Source organism: Pezoporus flaviventris, unplaced genomic scaffold, assembly GCF_033815535.1.
Source record: "Pezoporus flaviventris isolate CSIRO_AGI_PZ_B2104156 unplaced genomic scaffold, CSIRO_AGI_Pfla_v1 ptg000002l, whole genome shotgun sequence".
Lineage (NCBI taxonomy): Eukaryota > Metazoa > Chordata > Aves > Psittaciformes > Psittacidae > Pezoporus > Pezoporus flaviventris.
The window spans coordinates 84803590-84825820 of record NW_026892550.1 but is presented as its reverse complement, the minus strand read 5'-3'; the positions used below and the strand labels follow the sequence as shown (position 1 = coordinate 84825820).

Genomic DNA, 22231 nt, shown 5'->3' with positions numbered 1-22231 from the left:
ATTATTCTGGAGGGGAAGAACTCAAAGGGGTGTATCTTCACTCCTATTTTTTGAAAATGAGATGTACTTTGGGTCCTGGGATACAATCATCACTTGAGGCTGGCAGTACTGCCAGGGCATTATAAAAATCACCCACCTCACCCTAGAACTTTAAATGTCTCTGTCCCTTTTATACTATTATGTCTTTTAACTTGAAAGGTTGAAGATGTTGATACTTGGTTTGCATAAGCAGTATCGCAAGATTCTATACCCAGTTATACAGCTACCAGTATCTATGCTGCTTATCCAATAAATAAAATTTTAGTTAATAGCACCTCCTTACTCAGCAAATCTATCTTTTCCATTTCAGTGAGCAGACTTTAGGATGATGCTTTATACCTGACAGCAATAAAAGAGCAAGACTGAGCTAGATCCTCTGGTAGCATCAGAAAATAAATGATGGCTCTATGCTAATGGAAAAAAACTTTAATCTGGTATCTAAACCCATATACTTCAATTACATCTTAATTACATTTTAATTACATGGAAAATCTACATATAATTGCTCAGAGCTGTTACTGCTTAGCTGGAGATGGTATTTAATTACTTGAATTAATATTTAACATGTGTCGTATCAAAGAGGGGAAATGCTATAAAAGACTCAACATATATTGAAATATGGCTGCAATTTAAAAATCCCCAGTACTCTAGGAATGCAGTTAGAGATTCAACAATCAATTAAACCTGAAACTGTAGCTTCAGACTACTTGACGATTGGGAATTTTAACACTGAAATCCCATCACTGTCATCAGCTAATAGTATCCCAAGCTGTTAACCAGGATTCATGCCCCCACGTGGTCATCACTGTACTGGCTTCAGATGAGAGAAGTCCCAGGCAATCTGGAGTAATTCTGCTGCTGCAGCCTCTTGCATTCAGATTTAATTCTGGGCATAAGGAAATCCACCAAAATAAATAAAACTATTTGCATGCTTAAATTTAAGTGTTTGGAGACCTGTAATCTGATGGATACAAAGGGCTTAAGAGCATATTCTATGCAAAGAAAAAGTGACAGTACTCTTGAAAAAACACACCATTACATGGTTCTCTTTTGGCATTTGATATAAAATGTGGCAATTCTCAGCTAATTTGCATTGGCGAAAGATAAAAAATAAAGTAGTTTAATGACAATTGTTTTTAATGTGAAAATTTCCAAATAATAATTTGAAATATTTTATTCTCTTAAAAATAACCTTATAATGAACCCTTCTCAAAATAAAAAAATGCTGCTATTGTTTCAGTCAGCTTTGTTGTGTAGTGATGTTTTCCTTTGTCTTGAAAAAAACCCCAGACTGATTTTATTTCTTAAGGGATTAAAAACATGGCAATGGCAGGAGAAATTGTTTACATCTAAAGAGAAAAACAATTTAAAAAACCTCCAACCACCTGTAATGAAAACAGCATTTGACCTGATATCTTACCAAACAAATGCCCACCTTCCGTATAGTCCAAAGCCACTGGTCGCACTCTTACATCTTCCTGAAGCACACTTTAGCTCTTGTGATACTTATTTTTAATCCCCTTAAATTTTCTGTGGTACATACAGATTTTGCAGCCTGTGGAATACTACCAAGAGCCAAGAACAATACAATGGGTTGTTCACACCGTCAGCTCCACTAAATCTCACTGGCGCTGACCCAGGCGGTCTCCCCTGCACTTGCCCTCCCCACTGCTCCAGCAGTACCTGCACTGCATCTCTCATGGGTCAGCACACCTATGAGAGTCTTTCCATCCAACTCCAGTTTGTTTTCCAATGCTGGCAATCCTATAACTTCAGTAATAGTAGCAACATGACTGTGAATCAGGCTGGGTGGTAGTGGATAGCTCCCTGCCCCTTGTTTTTCTCTCACACCACAGGAAAGGCTCTTCTGCTTGTTCTCTTGGAAATGGTGGGTGCAGTGAAAAGCAGAGCTTATAAGCTTGAAAAGGAGATAGAGAAGGAGGGAAGGTCTGCCCTCACTGTGATTGAGTGAGAAGCTAAATAACCTGTGAGTAAAATCTCTTCTCTGAAATACTCCTAGGAAAGCTTCTAAGTGACCTGTACAAATAAAAGACTTTCCTGACTGCTTTATTAGCACCTTACCTGCTTGTTGGCTTTCAGCACTGCTCTCAGGGTTGCAATCTGTTCCCGCTTCGTACTCAGGAGTGATTTTAGTTTCAGTATCTCTTCCATTAAAGCCTCCTTGTCTTTATCGATCATGGGTGCCAGCTCCCGAGCTGCAGCACGCTGGCGCGACAGCTGCAGCGACCGATCGACAGCCTTCTGCAAGTGCTTGATTTGGTCCCTTATTATGGCATTGAGGTTGTAGATGTTCATCGGCTCTTTGCGGATGTCACTGGTATCAGAGACAGGGGAAGAAGGAGGGGCTGTGATGACAGGAGAAATGGTAGGTGTTTTTGTCGGGCTCTGTTCCTTGCCAGGCTCAGTGGCCTCTTTTGTCACCTGCTCAGTCGGGGTCCTGGCTTCTACAGGTGATGACACCCCCCTTCTGGCAAGCCGTGGGGAAAGGAGACCTCGAGGGTCATCTGGTCCTTTCAGGCTCCCGCTGCGGGTGACTCTGCTTTGCCTGTAATAGTCCAACATGACCCTGTTTGGTGTCTCATTGTTGCACAGGCAGACGTGATGGTAGAGCTGAGCCAACTCCTCACTAAATGTCACCAGCTCATCCTGGGCGGTGTTGAGGGTATTATGGTTTTCATTTGCTATGCTTGTCATCCTTTGCAGCTCCTTTTCCATGTGGACCATTTTTTCCTGGCTGTCCTTGGTTGACTTCTCCAGGCTTGTCACCTGCTCATCATATGTCTGGATTCTGCTTTCATACTTGGCCTTCTCTTCAGTGTAGTTTTCAACATGCTTATTATATTTCTCCTTTAAGGCTTTGATTTCTGCTTTGAGGTCTATCACCTCAGTCACAGCTACTTTGTATTTACATTCTAGGATCTCCAAGCCGTTTATGTCCACTTCATAATCGTGTGCTTCCTCACTGGGTTCTCTGCCCTTCTCAGAGTCAAGCTCAGCTTTCAGCTCCTTGTTGCTCTGCAGCCCCCTCATGGCATTGACGTGCTCCGTGAGCCTGTGTACTCTTTCATGTTGCTCAGTCAGGGCTCCCTTGGTGTGCTCCAGCTGCGTCTGAGACTCCTGCAGGTTGGCCAGGAGAATAGCCTTCTCTCTCTCCACCTGCAACAGAGCCAAAGTAAGAAACTCAGAATCTCGTCCTACCTGTGCAAAACACCGGACTCTGCAGTCATGTTCATCTCTCCACTCCCTACTCTGCATATGCAACTTGAGGACCTCCAAAAGGTTTCAGCCATATACACCTAAATCATAAAACTAAGTCAGAAAGAGATGCATGTGATTGTCAGAGTTGTGAAGTCCCAGCCTCTGCTACAATTTCAGCTAGAGAGATGATACAGGATTTATTATGACATATGTTCCCTGAACATATGAACTTCATCACTGTCAACTACTAGTATATACATGTTTCTCAATGGAATTTGAATGTATATTTCCCATTAACAGCTCTACTGATCATTCACGATAATTACTATATCTTTGGACTGTTGCCAACTTGCATTAAGGCTTGATTAGTGAATGCAAATATAGTAAGCAAGTGGCTGTGTAAATTTCCATAGGTTAGATTAAATAACCTACTGTGTGAGAACGTAACACAGATCAGGAGACTAAGCACATGCAAATCTCAGGGCTCCCCAAGTCTCTCACTTTGCTGTAAGCAAAATCCATCCTCTAAGGACATGGCAGAAAAAGCAGGAATTCTGGTACAACTAACAAACCACTAGTTCTGACCTAGTAAACTCCTTTCTGAATATCCGCAGGGAAACGTAGATGTTGAACAGGAGAAGAGGTCATAGAGGACTCCTCTAGAAATTTAAGTATGCAACATTTTAAAGCAAATGAACAAGACGAAGTTTGATCTGCTTGGGTATTTGCCACTCAACACCCCTGAAAGACATCCATTTCAAGGTTTAAGTGTAGTGCTCCAACTTTTCTTCTGTGCTTTTGTCCAGTTCTGAGTTGTGAACTGGGACGCAGAGGAAGGCACATGGAGATGGGATCCTTCTTACTTTTGCAATAGGATCCTAAGCCTACCAGGTTTACTATCCTTTCTCTCTGACAGTTGCAGTATCTCAGCACTGTGCTTACACACACAGCAAAAATTACATGCTCCACGTACCCTTTATGTGGCTGAATTAATAATTCTGAGAATGCAAAGCTTTCAGTTCTGAAAAAACCCCACCAAAAACCAAACAAAAAACTTTCCTTCCGTAGCAGTATCCCCTCACGTAATATTTGGAAAACAGTCAAATCAGCCACCATGAATCTACTGAAGGAAAAGCCTTTTAGAGATGGAGAGGGTACTACTCCCATCTCACAAAGTGTTCCAAGCAGTGCTTCAGACTCGTTTCCTTGCAACAACGCTTTTGAGCAGCGGCTGCTCCTTTGAAGTATTAGCATATGATAATCCTCTGGTTTTACAGACAGGCTTTTAGAACCTGCAATCAATTGCAGGCAGATACTGTAAGAATAAAAATAGAAGCCATGTTAAAAACATCTAAAAAATCAGCCTAGTTTTCTTGCACACAGAGTACCGATGGCTTAAAAATCAAAAAAACAAAACAAAAACCACAACAAACAAAACAGGGCCAAACCTCATCATTATTTTATGATCCAGGAAAAGTGTGTCTCCTCAGATGCAGGATGCTCCATTTAGGCACTACATAGTCTGAGCCAAAGAGGACAGCCAGGTACTATAAGTTTATCGGTACTTTTCTCCATTTGGCACCGTTCGCTTGCTGCTGCTTCAGTCTGCCTACAACGCTCCTTGCTACTCATGCCCCATGTCAGCCCATTCTCACTAAGAAAATCCAGAATTGGGTAATATTCCTCTTTGACAAGAGCATTTTCTTAAGAGTTGACCTCTTTCCACAGACCTGTCCTGCAGAGCCTCTTCACTAGCTTACCTCTTTTTTTTCCATTAAGCAGTCTGCCCCAGCTGTGCTCTCCCCAGAAACTTGCACCTGTAGTTGTTACCACCTGGTATAGCAGGCTTAGATGTTAATTACATTAACCTCATCAGCTAATGAAGGTGTTTATTCCCTCAGGCTGGTGAGCTACACCTGTGCCTGAAAAAAAAACCAACCTGAGTTTTGATTAATTTAAAGGACTGTCTCACTGTACCTGCAGTAGACTGCTCTGGTATAAAAGCAAATGCAGAGCTTACAGCCAGAAAGCTGAGAAAAAAACTCAGTGTTTCAGTGTCCACTTAAATGAATCAGACAGAACTGATCCTACTGGATTACTGATCACAGCTGTCATACTCTATCATGAAGAAAAACTATAACAGAGTTAATTGGGATCTTTATGACAATTTCTCTACTGAACATAAATATGTTCTGGAAATAAAGACTTCTTTCAAATAGAAAGGATACTTTCCAGAGAAAACGTGCAACTTTTAAAACCCCTAGATCACCCTGATGGTAAATAAAATAAAATACATAGATCTACTAAATTTTACTCATTCTGGCCCAGTAATTATGGATTAAGCTAATCTGCTTCCGCTTAAAGTTATAAACATATGTTCCTACTTCCAAAGGGAAGAAGACCAAAACCAGAGCTCCAGTGCAGTCCTAAGAACACCTTCTGCATGCTAATGAATCTGCTGTTTCCAAGTATCTTAATTGTATTTGTCATTCTACACAATACTACACTCATTTCCACACACAGAAAACTTCTGGGAAATTCAGTTACTTTTCAGTCCAGGTGGTGGGGTATTTTTGATACCAAAATTAATAGCTGCAGCAAGGATCTTTAGCATCTTAAAATTTAAATAAAATCAATTCAAAAGCAGCTGTACCTATTTTCTGATGCATCCTTCCCTTCAAGTATTTCAGCGTGAATATATTTCCTTCCCAATTTGCTCTACAGTTTTCAACTTTGGGAACCGATTTTAAAATTGCTCTTTTTTTTTAATACCATCAGAATACAAGTGAGCAATTCCTAGTGGGCATTAGAATAAATTAACAGGAAAACTCAGCTCAAGAACCATGAATCGCAGATGTATCATATTTGTCAGCGAGCACCAGGGAGCTGGAGAAGTGTCAGAAACTGGGCTGCATGATTTATTTTTTTTTTTTTCCTTCTTTTTAAGAGCATTTTATATCCAAATATGATGTTGGCCTCAGGAATAGGTAAAGAATCACCATGGAAGGAAGAGAGGAATCCTAGGCCTTGAAGATGAGAGAGAGAATTCTTTCCACTGGATAACAACCATGAAGGAAGAGCAGAAAGCCTTGAGCTTTTCCATGAAATTTTAGAATACAGGAATTTTCAGAGGACATTTTTTCCAGTGGATTTAAAAGAGAAAGGGAACAGCTACAATTAAATCTTTCCTAGGGACCAACACAGATCATGACCAGCAGCATCCCAAAGCTGCAGAAGGAATTATACCCGTCCTACTAACTGTTCTATTGAAGGCTTCTTTTTGAGATTGAGGAGTGAAAAAATTTGCCTTACAGTTCCAAAATGGCAAATCTAATGTTTTCTTCTCTCAAAAAAAAAAAAAAAGGATCCTGCTGTCCTATAGGCATCAAAATAGTTCCCAAGAAAGGGTCTGTTCCTACAGCAACTCTGTCATAGTACAGCCTCTCTGGAGAAACGAAGAGGAACACACAGCAAATACTGGGATATGCCTGAATGAACACTACATGGCAAAGACACTGTAGAGGAGAAAAAAATCCAATTTTGCTGAAGAATTACCTTTTGTCAGCTTGGACGTGATTAAATCTCCCGCCTATTATGAGGAAAATTTCTGAAGGAATTTTTCACATTTCATTTGTGTGACCAAGGTGAGCTGATGCAACTCAACAGAGAAGTTGTTCACTTTATAAAAAGCACACATCAGCATTTTGCAGTAAGCCTTTTCAGTATCTAAAGAAATCAAGTTTCCAGCTAGGTCTAGTCTTTCTTTTTAAACCCTAAACCTTTTAACCTTTAAACCACCAATCAATGGGGATGACTATCGGTGTGAGGGTGCTGAAGCCCAGCACCAAAAAATGCTGTGACCAAAAAATGGTTATACTTATTTCCTACAGTCCTTCTAGGGTCCTAAGTTCATGTCTTGTGACTGTCAGAAGTCTCTGCCTCTTTGTTTTAGAGGTGTAAAATAAGTAAGCTTTTAAGTTAGAGATGATGAAAGGAGTTGTAATATCTTTCAAGTAGAAGTTTCTGATTCATCAAGCTCAATATTTAAGTCATAAAATCTAGACAAAACATACCCCAAAGAGTCTTCTTTGTTCATTTCTAAGCAGCTTTCACTTCAAATTTCTACTACATAAGCTTCATTGTAAATTATGGTTGAAAATGCTCACACTATATATTAAAAGGTGAACATGTCAAAACATTTCTTCTGAAGCCATGCTTTTTCTTTAATTTTTAACGTTATATTTCCAAATGAAATAAAAAGCTGCATATAATGCATATGTGCAATGTTATATACACAAATGTATACATATATACATGTGCATCTTTTTCATATATCCCTATATACATAAACTACATACTATTTACATTTTAATACTGAAAAACTTTGACAGAACTTTTCACATAAATAAAATTATAAATTTAAAGCTTTCCCACTTAAATTACATCTGTCTTGCAACAAAGTTATTCATGCAAAGCACTAGATGTCATCAGAGTTTACAATGTCACTGTTCCGATCAAAACTTCCCATGGTGAGGTTAGCAACGAAGTAAATAAACAATTAACTCTTCAGCAAAAATAGGACAGACCACATAGGGATTTATTGTTCTCTAGCAAGCACTGAAATTGGGTTTGCTCTACTTTACTTCCATATTACCCTTTACATTTGAAGCAGTAAAGGATTTACATTTACTGTCTTTGGAAGAGATACTTTTTGGAAGCAAAAACATGCTGGATGTTTACTTGATGGTGCCAAAACCTTTCAAGCTCTTGTGGCAGAGAAGATGCTAAACAGCTTGGGCAGTGGGACCCCTTCTCTGTGTGGCACTGTACCCCTTCTAAGATGACATCAGCACTGGGGCCAGCAGCTTGAGATTTTGTCTGGCTTGCATCCCAGGCTCCCATTCTGGTTATGCCTGGGCTGGGCTTGGATGAATAGAGAAAAACGCTCACTGAATGGTCCCCAAGCCACCCCCTGCAGCCTGTGCATCTGCTGGGACTGTCAGTATGGACAAGGGCACTCTGTGGTATCTCACACACCACATGCTCTCTGAGTACATGGTTATTAAGAGGAGCACTCTACTCCTTTTTTTCTCTTTTGATGGTAAGCCAAATCTCATTCAAACTGAATTTAATGGCAAAAACTCCTTCTGACTCACAATGGAGCATAATCAAGTCTGTCTGTATTTTGGTGTTTTTTTTCCAGATAGCTTTGGTCATACTGAAGAGTACTTTCTTTACTTGCAATTTCAGGAATATTTCCCATTATCATAGCAGGAAACAAGGAAGTTAACCATCTGCAACCACAGCAGCTAGGTTCCTTTATCCTCTTTGCACTAAACATCTGCACAATTCACACTGACTTTTTGCAGACAGACACTCTGTTTCCTGGGGAATATTACTGGCAAAATCTGGATATGAAGAAACACCAAAGCAGAGGTCTGAGAACAGGACATAGGTTGTCAAGAACATCACTGGGAGAAACTACTGCAAAAGCTGGTACTAGGGCTCATAGGATGTATGTCTAAACACTTCAGAACATTGAATGCAGCTCTTACCTGCATGAGTTGCTGCTTCAGTTTCTGTATTTCTGATATGTTGAGCTCACTGAAGAGGTCAGAAACGGGGTGAAGAGACTCTCCTTTCCTACTCGTGGGGGTTCGGTAGTCACCATTGAGTTTCACAAGAGGCCCGTGGATATGTCCGTTCATTTTGTCATCATTGTTGGGCTCGCCCCCATCCTCTGAAAACTTCAATCCATCTACTGATATATTAATATGGTTATTATACATACTATCATTGAGGTTGATATACTGGGCTAGTTCCTTTCTCAGATTGTTCTTTTGCTCTCTTTCATTTTTTAAAGTTTCCAGAGCTTCCTCCAGCTGATGCTCAGCAATCTCCTTCAGTCTGATGGCATCTTCTAGCTGACTGTTAAGCAACACTGTCTCCTCCTCAAACCGTTTAATCTCATGCTTTAAGCCTTCATATTCAACCTGAATTAGACAAGACAAAGAACATTCATAATACTAAAACTTAAGTCATGAAAACCTGCCATTTATTAGCCTGACTGAAATAGGTGTTAGAGAAGCTACAGGTTGAAATACCAGACATTGCCCACAACTGCAAAGAACTGGCTGCACAGAAAATGCAAGTGGAGCTCACTCTGTTAAATACTCCACTGCTCACTTTTTCAGCATGTGAGAATCAAGAAATATTGCACCTTTTAATGAGTACGTTAGGAGAATAAAAAATATATTTAATGGAAAGAAGGTTGTTTAGTTGCAGATGTCCTGGTAACCATAGCTTTATTATTAATTGCCATAAGCAATGTTGGTATATCATGGTCTGTATAGATCTCAGGTTAGTATAGTCTGACTAATTAATTGCAAGCATTCTTAAGACGACTTTATATCTAAATTCTTACCAGTTGTAAAGTTACTCAGGCACAGATACTCTCAAGTATCTTGATATCTGAGTAGTTTTCAAAAATGTGGATGGAATGAACAGAAATGTTAGAAGAGCCCCACCTCTCTTCTCTGTGTCAGACAAGAATCTCTATTATTCAAGAAGCATTTCATTTTAAAATTAAACAGAAAACTATTCATACAATCACTTTAAACTTTAAGATGCCCCAAATTGTTAGAGATTTTTAAACTACCAGAAAAATGCAATAAACAGCTCATTCAGCCACACAATGCTTGAATTGCATGTAGCGATGCCATTCTGGAGCACTTGGCAACCTGTTGCACCAACAGCACTGCCTAAAGTGTGTCCCAGTAATTTGGCGCAGTCTCACCAGGCTTGGAGGGATTCCCCGCTCTTTCTCCTCAGAGGGCAGGCTCCCTACCCTACACACAGGTGCAGTATTTTATCAAGGTATTTATGGGCATTGTGAGCCGAGGAGAACAACTTCTCTCTTCAAAGGCAGCTCCTGCATTTATGCGGATTTCTCTATTACACATAACAAGAAGCAAAGCCAGGGAAAACACAGTCTAGCCTGAAACCAGTTCAGCAACATCTAGATGATGTCGCGGATCCCCACGGCAGAACACCTTTTCTTGCTGGCCCTCCTCATCTTCCTTTTCACTGTTGAGAAATCTCACATCAGTAAAAAGCAAGAGCTTTGTTTGTGAAGGTCCATGTCCATACTTGACCAAATCTCCAGGTAAAAATGATCACACCTTGATTTTTTAATTTAATCATGTTACTTGTCTATTTTTCATTTCTAAACGAAAAAAAAAATAAAAATCCTAGTATCAGCAAAAAGAATTTAATAGCTCAGTGAAAGAGATAAATACTGAATTTTCATGCTTCCACAAAAAAACCCCACCTTTTTGCAGTTGAGTCTTTTATAACTCAAATGCATTATTATGCATTACTATCTGCAATTTTAAGGCACTGTCTAGAATATTTTTTGACATATGCAGATATTCAAACAAACTATAATAAGGTTCTGCTGAAAACAGAAATACCCACCATTCCTACTGGAATAGAATATTTATCAACCTGTCAGAAGTCTTGTTCTCATAAACCTTTGGAAAGGTACTGGGAGGTCTTGAGTAAAAAAGGAAATCCATGAGATTTTAAAATCTGCATTTAGAAACTTGATATCTTTTCTGACTGGAGGGACAGGTCCATCTGAACAGTTATAAAAGCCAATCAAGTAGCTATGTTTATAACTTAAGGACATGAGAAAAAGAGAAAATGAACAAACAAACCCAAAACAACCAAAAAAACCAACCCTTTTTCAATTTTAAATCCATATGAAAACCCAAGTTCTACATTATCTCTATGGTTAGCATCTCAGGTTCTTGCTTACAAAAGCTACAAAAAATCCCCAACCCCAATAATGACAGTTTCACACTAAGATTTGTAACATACGGTTTGTAAATTAAAGTACTAAGGTATAAAATGCTCTTGAAATTTTATCTTTTAGATCAAAGTTATTTTAGGAATCACAGGTGCACGAATAAGTGATGCAAAGTGACTAATTTTTAAAGCCATTCAAAACAACGTGCTTTTTCTCTCCAGACTGGTGGCATTTGGTTTCATTAAGAAAAAAATATTATGATGAAATGTAAACACTTCCAAACAGATTTTCTTCTGGGGGAAACTAGGATAGTCCATAAAAGGGTCTTTAATTTCCTGATAGTGTGAAAATGCTTCCTATGAGGTTGGTGAGGAAAAAATCCATGCCTCAAAGGAGGTTATTTGCTGGCTTGGTAAGTAACTCTGACAAAAAGATGATCTGCTATAAATCCAGTTTCAGGAGTGTGAAAGTCTAGATATCTTCATAAATAAGGAAATGATGTACTGAATTCTACTGCCTGCTTATTCTCTGGGGCACAGCTCTGTTTTAAATATTTCAATTGCAGTTGTGCTAGAGTGGTGAAATAGCAATAAAAGAAGGCTGAAACAGTATTGCATATTCCTGCAGAAATAAGGCAGCTTTATTACCAGGCTGCCATTAGAAACTGTGACAGTCTTGGTTATTTGATAAAAGCCCTGAACCAAGGCAGTAGGTTAGGATGTAAACTAGGGGTTACGATGCTGTCACCCTCTGCTTGCAGTTAAGGAAATGGTGTTATGAAATGCAATGTTATGCTGGTCTGGGCAATGTCTAAAAGCAGAAAGTGTTGTTACATCATCCAGGTTGGACACTTAAATATTGAGCATGGCAAGTTAACTTTTCTGACATGAGAACAAATCTCTTTGCTCAATTTAAAGGATAACTGTGCTCTTGATTGCTTCCTTTGCAGTGTATATATGTACATATGTATGTCCAGCAGCAAAGGAAACTGGGATTTCGCATGGGGGAGAGAACAGACCCTATGACTGCTTAGAGCTGGGGCTGGTTTTTATGGTGCTTCCTCTTGATGCACTCTGCACTGCAGTGAGAATTACAGCTTGTTGGTTTGCCATCAGCTGCAAATTGTTGTAATGAAGAAAACAAAAGACAAACTAGCAATATCTGACATCCCTTCTCCTGTGTTTGAAGTTTATGGATTAGCAGGGCTGAGAAGAGAGCAGCACTGGTACAAGAAAACCTGAGAAGCAAGGAGAGAAAAAAAAAAAAGGAGAACAAGGAGAAGATTATTTCCTCCATTTCAGAAGAGGAAAGGATGTGCAGGAAACCAAGAGGAAATGGAGAATTGAACTCTGCCACTGGGGACCAAGTTCAGCGTGCAGGGAGGAAGGACAGGAAAAGCAGGAAGCAAAAAGATGCAATTCTATAGATTTTAATAATTCCTCTGTTGCTACAAAGTTTTGCAACAAAATATTCCCCCAGGATTTTCCTAAAAACTGAGGCAAGGGCCTCCCTATATACCAAAAATGGCCAACAACACTGTTTCAGAATAAGTGTTCAGCAAAAACCCAACTGAAAAAGTATCTAAGTGCTCTACGGGATGACATTATGGAAACTGGAGAAAATGGTGTCATTTTACAGCATGCTGCCTTGACTCTTTTGATGCTTACTTGATTCTGTTTCAGTGTGGACACCAGTTTCTGTAAAGTGATGTTTTCTTCTTCAAGCTCAGTGTAGTCCTGTAGGAGTCTTGCCTCTCGAAACTTGTACTCTCGAATTTCATCTTTCATTCGTATCCTCTGTAGTTCTACCATTTCATTATTCTAGGGAGAGAAAATGTAAGTACATTACCATCCATGCACGGTCACTTTAATGATGAACACTGCCTTTAGAAAAGGCCAAATAATTAATTCAAATAGAAATGATTTAATGGTGCAAGTCAATACAGCATCACCTTTTAAGCCAAGTCCAAGCAGTAATTTAAGGTGTGTGCTGGCAATGCAAAAATGAGAAAATCTGATAAGGATGCTTGCTTAAATCAATTTCAATATTAGATGCTTATTGAAACGTAAAACCTTTAAGGCAAGGCTTTATCATCTCTCTTACTATCTTACAATATAGTTAGATTTAAATAACATTACCGCCTGTTTTCCTCTTAAGGGTGCTTTCTACATTCATAAAGAAAACCAGTGAGTAATGGCAACTATTCTGTAATGACATCTGTTACTGAGAAATGTGCACTTGTATCTCCAGGCATTAGAGGAGCACAAAAGCAGGTGAGGGGGATCTGCAAGCCAGACAGCTGGCTGTAAAGCACTCATCAAATACCTGACAAATTCATTACTGTGCTGAGCAGGATTACACCCTCAAGTCCAAGAACACATAAGGTCCCACTTTATTTTTCCCATTAGCACATACAAGTCCCAGACAGCCTTCTGAGAGAGTTCATGAGGGATCAGTTTCACCAAAAACTACTTCCACCAGATTCCAGTTCTGAGTTTGACATCAAGGGTCAAGCTATACTGGTAAGACTCTGCTGGCATAACCCTGATGTAAACTGCGCTACAGGAAGACGGAGTTAACACAGCTGGACAAGAATGGTGACCAAGATGGTTCCCTCTTTATTTTGAAGAGAATCTGTATTTGCCTGTTTAGCAGAAATAGGCATGATTGGTCATCCTCTTCTTGCCTGCAGGAGGAGCCTGAGCATCGCCACAGCAGCTGGTGGAAGGAAGCATTACTGCAACCTTAATGATGGGGCAGAGCCTCCTCGCTGCTGGGGTGTCAGAAAGAGCATGCCTGGGAAGCAGTAATGAGTTTCTGTAAAAGATTCCAGTCTGGAGGAAGGGCAACCACTGGCCTGATAGCTACCTGAAAAAAGTCAAGTGTTTAAAAAATCATTACAGCAGAAACTGTAATCAGGGAGCCCTACCTAGATGTACAACTCACTCTCTGGTACGTAATGGATAAAACCAACATTTTGAATTCAGGATAAACAGAACTTTGCTTAGCACCTAGGTTAAATAAACCCTTGCAAAATAACGTTGCAAAGCATGAAAAAAAACAGGTTGATGCAAGAGTTACAAAAACACTTTTTAAAACGAAGCTTTTTCTGAAAAAAAAAAATAACCACCATCACCCTCCTCCTGGCACCTAATTAAGAAGAAATAAACTACTTCATTTCTAAGTGAAGGCAACTGAAAAGATCCCTAGTGGCAGAAGAGTCACAAAGCACTAGATGAAAGTAACTGCAAATATTCCTGCATCCATCACCGCCTAATAAATCTCTGAGTGTACTGTAAGAATGGCACTGCAGATGATTGCACAAAGGCATTTTATACCTCAGTCTGCCCTTACATGCTTTGTTTCTGTCAGCATACTCTCAGCTGTGGTGGTTATTTACACCTGCTAAGTGTGGGTACACATGCAAGTCTGTGTCAGTAACTGGACAACACCAAATGCATGACTCTTCTATGTCAAGTATAATTAAGCTGATCCGCAATTCTCACTGTGTTTGGAGGACGATCGCCCAAGGAATGCATAGCAACCATATGACATCCATCCAACACTGATAGCAGCCCAGGGAGCATGAGACCGTGTGGAGGAGTTCTGCCCACTTAGCTCTCAGTATGGCAGCAGGAAGTGTTCCAAGCACCTTACTGGGGTGAGCTCACCACCATCATGCAAAACAGGCAGCTGAGGGTCAATTCATGGTTGGAACTGGACCTGACATCAACACTGCTTATTGAAAGGAAGGCCTCTCTGAAAGGGAGAAATAAGAAAGATGGCCAGAGACGGAGGACCTCAGCAAATAGTTTTTATAGAATCCTGATATATAATTTTCCTGATAGAGTACAAGGCATGCTACTTTGAAAAAGCCTTGACAATTAACTCTGTAAGGTCAGAGTACTCCTTTGTCGTACTTATTATTGCAAGCAGCAATGGAAAACATGAGCTATCACCATTTCTTTATGAAGAGAGAAACAGCATTCCTTCACCCCTTGTAACTGCTGCTTCTATACATAATCTTGGAGGTATAAACAGAAACACTTCTAGTGCTCCTCCTCTTCTTACACACAGAGAAACTATTTCTGCAGAGCAAACTTTATTTGTCATTACTCATGGCATTTGGTCAAGAGGGAAACAGAACGAAAAGGGAAGCAGAAGCCAGATACATCCTGTCTGCCATGCCTACTGCAGCACTGCCTGCTCTGCTTTGGGCTGAGGCCTCTGCCAGAAGCAGTCCCGCTGCTCTGCCACAGGGGCAAAACAAACTCAGCGCATTACAGAATACGGTATCACCTTTTCAGAGTAATCTAAAATGTGTGTCTTGTCACTGAAAACACCCTGGCATTATTCTCCATGCCCCCTGAACCCTCCTCCTATTTGTGAGCATCTGCATAATGCTGGCAAATATCCAGCTGCTAAGTGTCCTACGGCTATCACTGCTTCCTATGAAAAGTGGTGCTTCCATGTTACGGGGCAAAAGCCTGATGTTAATGAGGCTCACGAGAGTAGCCACAGGACATGCTGGAGGACTACTCTGTTTTCCTTCATGTAAGATCCCTAAGCATTTTGTAGAAGTGAGCTAGTCTTCAACCTATTAAACACAAGGCAAAAGGAGTCTGTCAGCAGGGCAGTTATCTATATGAGCCACTAGAGGACAATGTAACCTAAATTATTAGTAAAATAATTCGTAATTAACTGGTAATCAAGCACTGAACATTAAACTTGCAGGAGAGAGCAGCTGAGTCAGATGCTTTTACAAGGGCACTGCCTCAGGACATTTTCTATTTCCAGATAGGATTCCCCTATGAGCTACTGGATCTGTAAAAACCAAATTAATCCAAGAGGTGGAGCTAATGATACATAAGCGATGTCTTAATGGCTGTAAATTATTTCCAATCCCAGTCACCAGCTGAAACATGGTGTAATGGTTTTAATGGATCAGCGCCAAAGAAGAAGGAAAAGGCCTTTCTGTGAAACTATAGAAAACAACAGAGTCCTTGTCAGCATTGCATCTCATTATATGCGAGCACTAATTATGGAAGATGTCAGTTACATAGCACATCTAATGAACCTACGCATAACAGAATAGACCATAAGAAATGAAAAACAGGAGGCTCAGTTGATGTAAAGTCTGTTCAGGTCACGTATCCACTAGTACTTAGATATATTTTCAGACTTATTATATATGAAAAGCGAAAGACATCGCCAGGTTTTACAGGAGCAAGGACCATATCTGTAGAGTACAACCACAATAAGTCTGAGCATCAGTGGAATATAAATATTAAATAATACACTTCTGTACTTCTTACCAAAATTAAATGCAATATAGATGAATATATTATTTTTGATTCAGTATAGACTTTGAAAATGTTGTATTCCATATGCTATATAGAGAGCACATTGCATAAAGTGTGTGTGCAGATACATTGGAATACACTTAATTGACTGGAATATCAAGTAATTGCAAGTAAGAAGGTACTTTAAAATGAAAGAATGGAAATATCTAATGTTGAAAACTATGTGAAAGAACTATGAAAAAACATATGATTCCCCCCAGGGTCACTTTTTGTCCTAACACCTCCAGTGTTGCCCAAGGAAGCCACTTCTAACACTCTTGTGTCATATCAAGTCATTTAAGGAAAGAAAAGGGACGGTAACCTGAAGCTGAGTGTTCTCCTCTCCAAGGTGAAAAGCAAGCTCTGGTGGTTTTTGATTTCCTGAAGTGTGGACCCATTTCTGGTTTCTGTCTAGTGGTTTTTATCCCAAACAAAACTGGGGAACTAGTATTTGCGCTTTTCCCCCATATTTTTTTTATACAAATTTTCCTTAAAAGATTTCAGGTCTTTACATCAGTGAAACATACTAATTTTCACACTGTAAAACAACCTTATAATCAAAAGTTAATTATATGCCCCAAGCTACCCTGACTAAATCACTACTTACCTCCTGGAATATGCAAGCCATAGCATGATGCTGTGCGCAACTTTCTAACTTTCATAACTCACAAGTGAAAGAACAGTGGAAAATTTATATACTTTCCATTTAATTTTATTGTATTATACTGAGCAGTATAAAGTCCCATTCAATCTGATGACAGTTTTATTGCACTAGCAGTAAACTGAATGTAACATAAAGTTTAGGCTCAGACCAATATCCATAATCTCATGTGTTCATTGACAAGTCTCACTGTAAATGTGTATGTCGTGTTTGCTTTATTCTGCAGAGGAAAATTTTTTTTATTAAAAAAAGTAATAGGCATATAAAGAAAATATAATTTAACTGGGGTTCAAATTTAATTACAAACACCCTAACTTGGCATGGGGAAGCACTACCAGCAAACTCTGGCCAAAACCAGGTTTGGGACTTCCTTTGGGATAAGTCAGTCAGCCATGAAATTAAACCAACTTTTAAATGATTTTGGTTTCTTTTTAAATATATTGTATGTATCCACTTGGCAACATGCAATTATAAATAAATCAATGAGAAATTAACGAGAAGAAAATAATCAAACCCTGATTCATTACTTTGAGAATATACAGATGCACTCTTAGAAACTTTAAAGCCCAATTATATCTTCACTTTAGAAGCCTCTAATGTGAATTGTGGGTACATTATTGTTTTCCATAAGCAATGGAAAACCTAATTCTGCATCATACAGAGCATTCTCTCACCAGCATGATGCAGCAGGACATTAGGACACCACTGGAAAGGCACCCTTCCTCCTTTCTACTGATGGAAGAATTCAAAGAGGAATATAGTACAAGGTAAAGACCCAGAAAGACACTTGCCATGCCAGGGAAGAGGCAGCCAGGGGGAATCAGCTGGTATGGAAAAATACTTAGCTTGCCCCAGCAGGTCCTGACTTTTTAGTCTGAAGGAAAAAGGGAAATTGAGAGAAGAGAGGGTGAAAAAGGGAATAGAAGAGTGAGGACCATTTTCTTTTATTTACCGTCAACTGTTTTAAGTCCCAAAGAAGGTCCTCTAGCTAGACTACTCTTAAAGTTTCCCTGTCATATACAGGAATACTCATCTTGAACTGAAAGAATGGCATTTTCCATGTTTTCAGAGATATTTAAAACCATAATGAGATTTTTGTGGATCACCTAACATGACCTGGTCTGACCCTCGTGCAGAATTTACAGCCTAGTCTTGCTGATTCATGCATGTAAATGCCTAGCTAAGCAGGGACAGAGCATCTCTTGCAAGACCATTTTTGCTCCCCTTTCAATACAATCCTAAAATAAATTATTTCAAAGATTTTTTTTTTCCTCAATGTTAGGCACCTGCATCCTCCTTTTTAATCTGAATTTATCTGATCTCATCCTTCAAAAAGTTTCATTCAAGGTGACATTATTAAAGTTCATGATATTATATCTGATCTAAGGAGATCAGCTATACAGGCAAACTACTTTAAAGCACGAACACCACTTCCATTCTCCAAGCCCAGAAACCACCAGCTTTTGAAATTACGTATGATTCTGACATTCCTTAGCTTTTGATCTACCATTAAGTGTCTCCAAAAGAGGAAAAAAGCAGATGTGCTATTGTGCACAAGTTATTTTTTAAAATATATCTGTAGAATAACATAAGTACCTATAATCTTTCCCTTACATGGATTTGCTTAGAAAATGACAGCGCTATCAAAACCAAGGATTAAAAAAGCCATGGATTTGTTAGCTACAGTATACTGAATAAAAGCCAGATCAAGATAATGTATGTTTCAAGTTCCTTCACCAGAAACGGCTCTTAAATAAAGCATTTACAGTGCATCTAATAATACAATCATCTGAATGCTCAATGCATTTAGTTGGAATCGCTAAATCTAAAGAAGGTGAATTTCTAAAAAGGGCAATTACATAGCCCATTTATGTAGTTATCACAGCGTTTGAAATCCATAATATGGAATCTTATAAAACCTGCTACATATAAATCTCTATAAAATATCTATTTTATTGACATTGGAATACAAGTATATACAAAAAGACAGAATTAAGGAATGTTCTGATTGTTTTGGTATTTAATTTTCCTGCTAACAGTCATATAATATTATAATGACTTATTTATAAATTGATATACAAATCTCTAATCATACATATTTATCTGAAAAATGGTTTGATTTGACTGTATTTATAGCAAGTAGTGCATTAGTATTAATTCATTAACTTTATATAAATTATGCATTAATTATTTCTGTTAATTAAAATATAAAATTGCTGTCTAATTAATAATAATGTGTAAGGTGCTGCACCTGGGTCAGGGCAAGCCCAAGCAAAACTACAGGCTGGGTGGAGAATGAATTGTGAGCAGCCCTGAGGAAAAAGACTTTGGGGTGCTGACTGACGAGAAGCTCAACATGACCCAGCAGTGTGCACCTGCAGTCCAGAAAGCCAGCTCTGTGCTGAGCTACATCAAAAGGAACGTGGCCAGCAGGTAGAGGGAGGTGATTCTCCTCCTCTGCTTTCATGACACCCCACTCCGTTCAGCTCTGGGGCCCCCAATATAAGAGGTACGTGGATCTGCCTGAGCGAGTGCAGAGGAGGACCATGAGATGATCAGAGGGCTGGAGCACCTCTTCTATGAAGTCAGGCTGAGAGCTGGGTTTGTTCAGCCTAGAGAAGAAGGAGATGGTCCCAGGGAGACTTTATAACAGTCTTCCAATACCTAAAGGGGACCTACAAGAAAACTCAAGAGGGACTTTTTACAAAGGCATGTAGTGACAGAACAAGAGGCAATGGCTTTAAAAACTAAAAGAGGGTAGATTTAGATTAGATATTAGAAAGAAATTCTTTACTGTGAGAGTGGTGAGGCACTGGAACAGGTTGCCCAGAGAAGCTGTGGCTGCCCCATCCCTGGGAGTGTTCAAGATCAGGCTGGATGGGGCTTTGAGCAACCTGGTCTAGTGGCAAGTGTCCCTGGCCATGGCAAGAGGGCTGGAAGTGGATGATCTTTGAAGTCTCTCCAACCAAACCCATTCTATAATATTAATGATAACTAGATGTAATTAATATTAGCACCCTGTAGCAAAGACTGCTGTAATATTCCTAACTAATCCATTCAATGGAAGAGAAACTTTATTGAATTAAACTGTATTAAAACAGCATCAGAGGAAATTGAGGCTCTAGGGTTATATGATCCTTCTGCATATCTGCAGAATGACATCACACATTGACATACGATCATTGCAAATAGCAAAATATCAACTGACTGTAAAAAGTTTTGCCACGAGAAGGACACTGTGTAGGTCATTTTGTTTAAACTTAAAATTCTCATCTGGTACTCTCCTGCAGCCCTAGAGGCATTAAACATTTCTAAGAAGTGAGAGAATTTATTTCTAAATACCACACTGACGGGGTTTAGCAGGATGCTCTGTCTGAGTGGGGGTGAAACAGCTCCAAAATGACTAGCGATGGAGGGGGATCATGCTGGTTTTGGTGTTGAAGAATGCTGAGACCACCCTGACTCAACAACCTCATAAAACTAAACATCACGATGATGTGAAACCAGATTTTTCCTGACAGGAAAAAACAAGGATGCTAAACCAGATGTTTCCTGTGGTGACATGGAAGTGAATGGTAACAATATCTCATATAAAGATAAATTGTGTTTCATTCAGTTAGCAAATCCATCCTGGTAAATGACTGACAGTCAATCAGTACTTTGTACTACAAAAGCTGAGTCCCACCTTTCAACAGCAGCGATTCCAGCACACCCCTCCTAGGAGTGTGTAGAAACTCCTCCTTTGAGTGGGGAAGCCCCTCGAGGCTACTCCTCAAAGTTGAGCAAAAGAGCGTTGCTCACGGTCATTGGTATGGGTAACATCAATCTATTTAATAATTATTAAGCTATCTTTTTAACTATTGATTTAATAAATAGGGTTTATTTGCTAACCATAGTAAATGATAACTACAGTAAGTTATAGTGAATTTTAGTTATAAGTATTTCTATTGCATATTCTGATTAAAGAATTCTGATTAAAAGTAATCTAGCCTAATAACATTATCATTATCAATTTCAATAAAACCATTATTTTATAAACACACACACACACATATACATAGATTGACATCCTCAATCCTGCAGGACAAAGTGGTATAAAGGATTGATTACACCTATAATCCTTTAGGTATAAACGATTGTCCAAGTCTGAGACTACGATTAGATCCAGCCACATCTAAACTCCTCCCTGAGAAGGAGTTTAAGAATCAAGGGGGTCCTTTCTGAACCCTGTGACTCAATAGGGGGGGCCTCCCTGACACCTTTGTCCAAAGCGCATCTCTCCCACTCTGTCCGTGACACAGGGTAAAAGAAAAATTCTGACACATCGATGCCTTGGAGCAGGTTGAAAACACCTTGCAAAAGCAGCACTCTCCACAGCCCATTCAGGGCTTTCAAATTTCTGCACATACCCATGGGAAAAAAAACATGTTCACCCAGGAACCAGCCACAGCCCAATGGACAGTCCAGCTGCCACTTATAGAATCATTTAGGTTAGAAGGAATCTTTCAGATCATTAAGTCCAACTATAAACCTAACACTGCCAAGACCATCACTAAATCATGTCCCTAAGCACCACATCTATATGTCTTCTAAATAACTCCTGGTGCAACTCGAGGCCATTTCCTCTTGTCCTATCACTTATTGCTTGGGAAAACAGACTGACACCCATCTCACTACAACCTCCTTTCAGGTAGTTGTAGAGAGCAGTAAGGTATCCCTGAGCCTCCTCTTCTCCAACAACCCCAGTTCCCTCAGCTGTTCCTCAAATGACTTGCTCTCTAGACCCTTCACCAACTTCCTCTGTGCTGTGTTGTTGCTGCCATCTGCCAGATCCCATTGCTGCAGGAGCAAGATGGGCTCCCCCCATGACTCCCATGCTCTGGTAAGGGTGAAGAGCATGGGGCAGGAGAATGCTGCCAGTGGTGGAGAGGGCACTACTGCTTAACATCACACTTTAGCTGAATTATTTTGCCACATCCTTATTATTCCAACTTCACTGAATAGTGCCTGAGTAACAAGATTGCACTCTCCGAAGTGGGCTGTTGCCCGCTATACATCGCTGATTATCCCATGGCTGACTGGGTACTCATATAAGGATATCAAACCCAAATTGCCCTTGCCAAATCAGCTCAGGAAAAAAAAAACAAAACAAAAACACAC

The 22231-nt window shown here is 39.6% G+C and overlaps 1 protein-coding gene across 12 annotated transcripts in view; it reads right to left on the bottom strand.

The window, feature by feature from the left end:
• The window catches only part of BICD1 (BICD cargo adaptor 1), a 173790-nt gene that overhangs the window by 35782 nt on the left and 115777 nt on the right, over nucleotides 1-22231 (bottom strand). For 7 of the 12 annotated variants that reach the window (XM_061444848.1, XM_061444849.1, XM_061444852.1 and 4 more), the window contains exons 3-5: nucleotides 12736-12888; nucleotides 8814-9284; nucleotides 2122-3216 (exon numbers count right to left, since the gene is read on the bottom strand). In XM_061444848.1, coding sequence (XP_061300832.1) covers nucleotides 2122-3216; nucleotides 8814-9284; nucleotides 12736-12888 — 1719 coding nt within the window. The remainder of the gene's footprint in view (nucleotides 1-2121; nucleotides 3217-8813; nucleotides 9285-12735; nucleotides 12889-22231) is intronic. The other 5 variants (XM_061444859.1, XM_061444850.1, XM_061444860.1 and 2 more) reach the window with 1 other exon arrangement.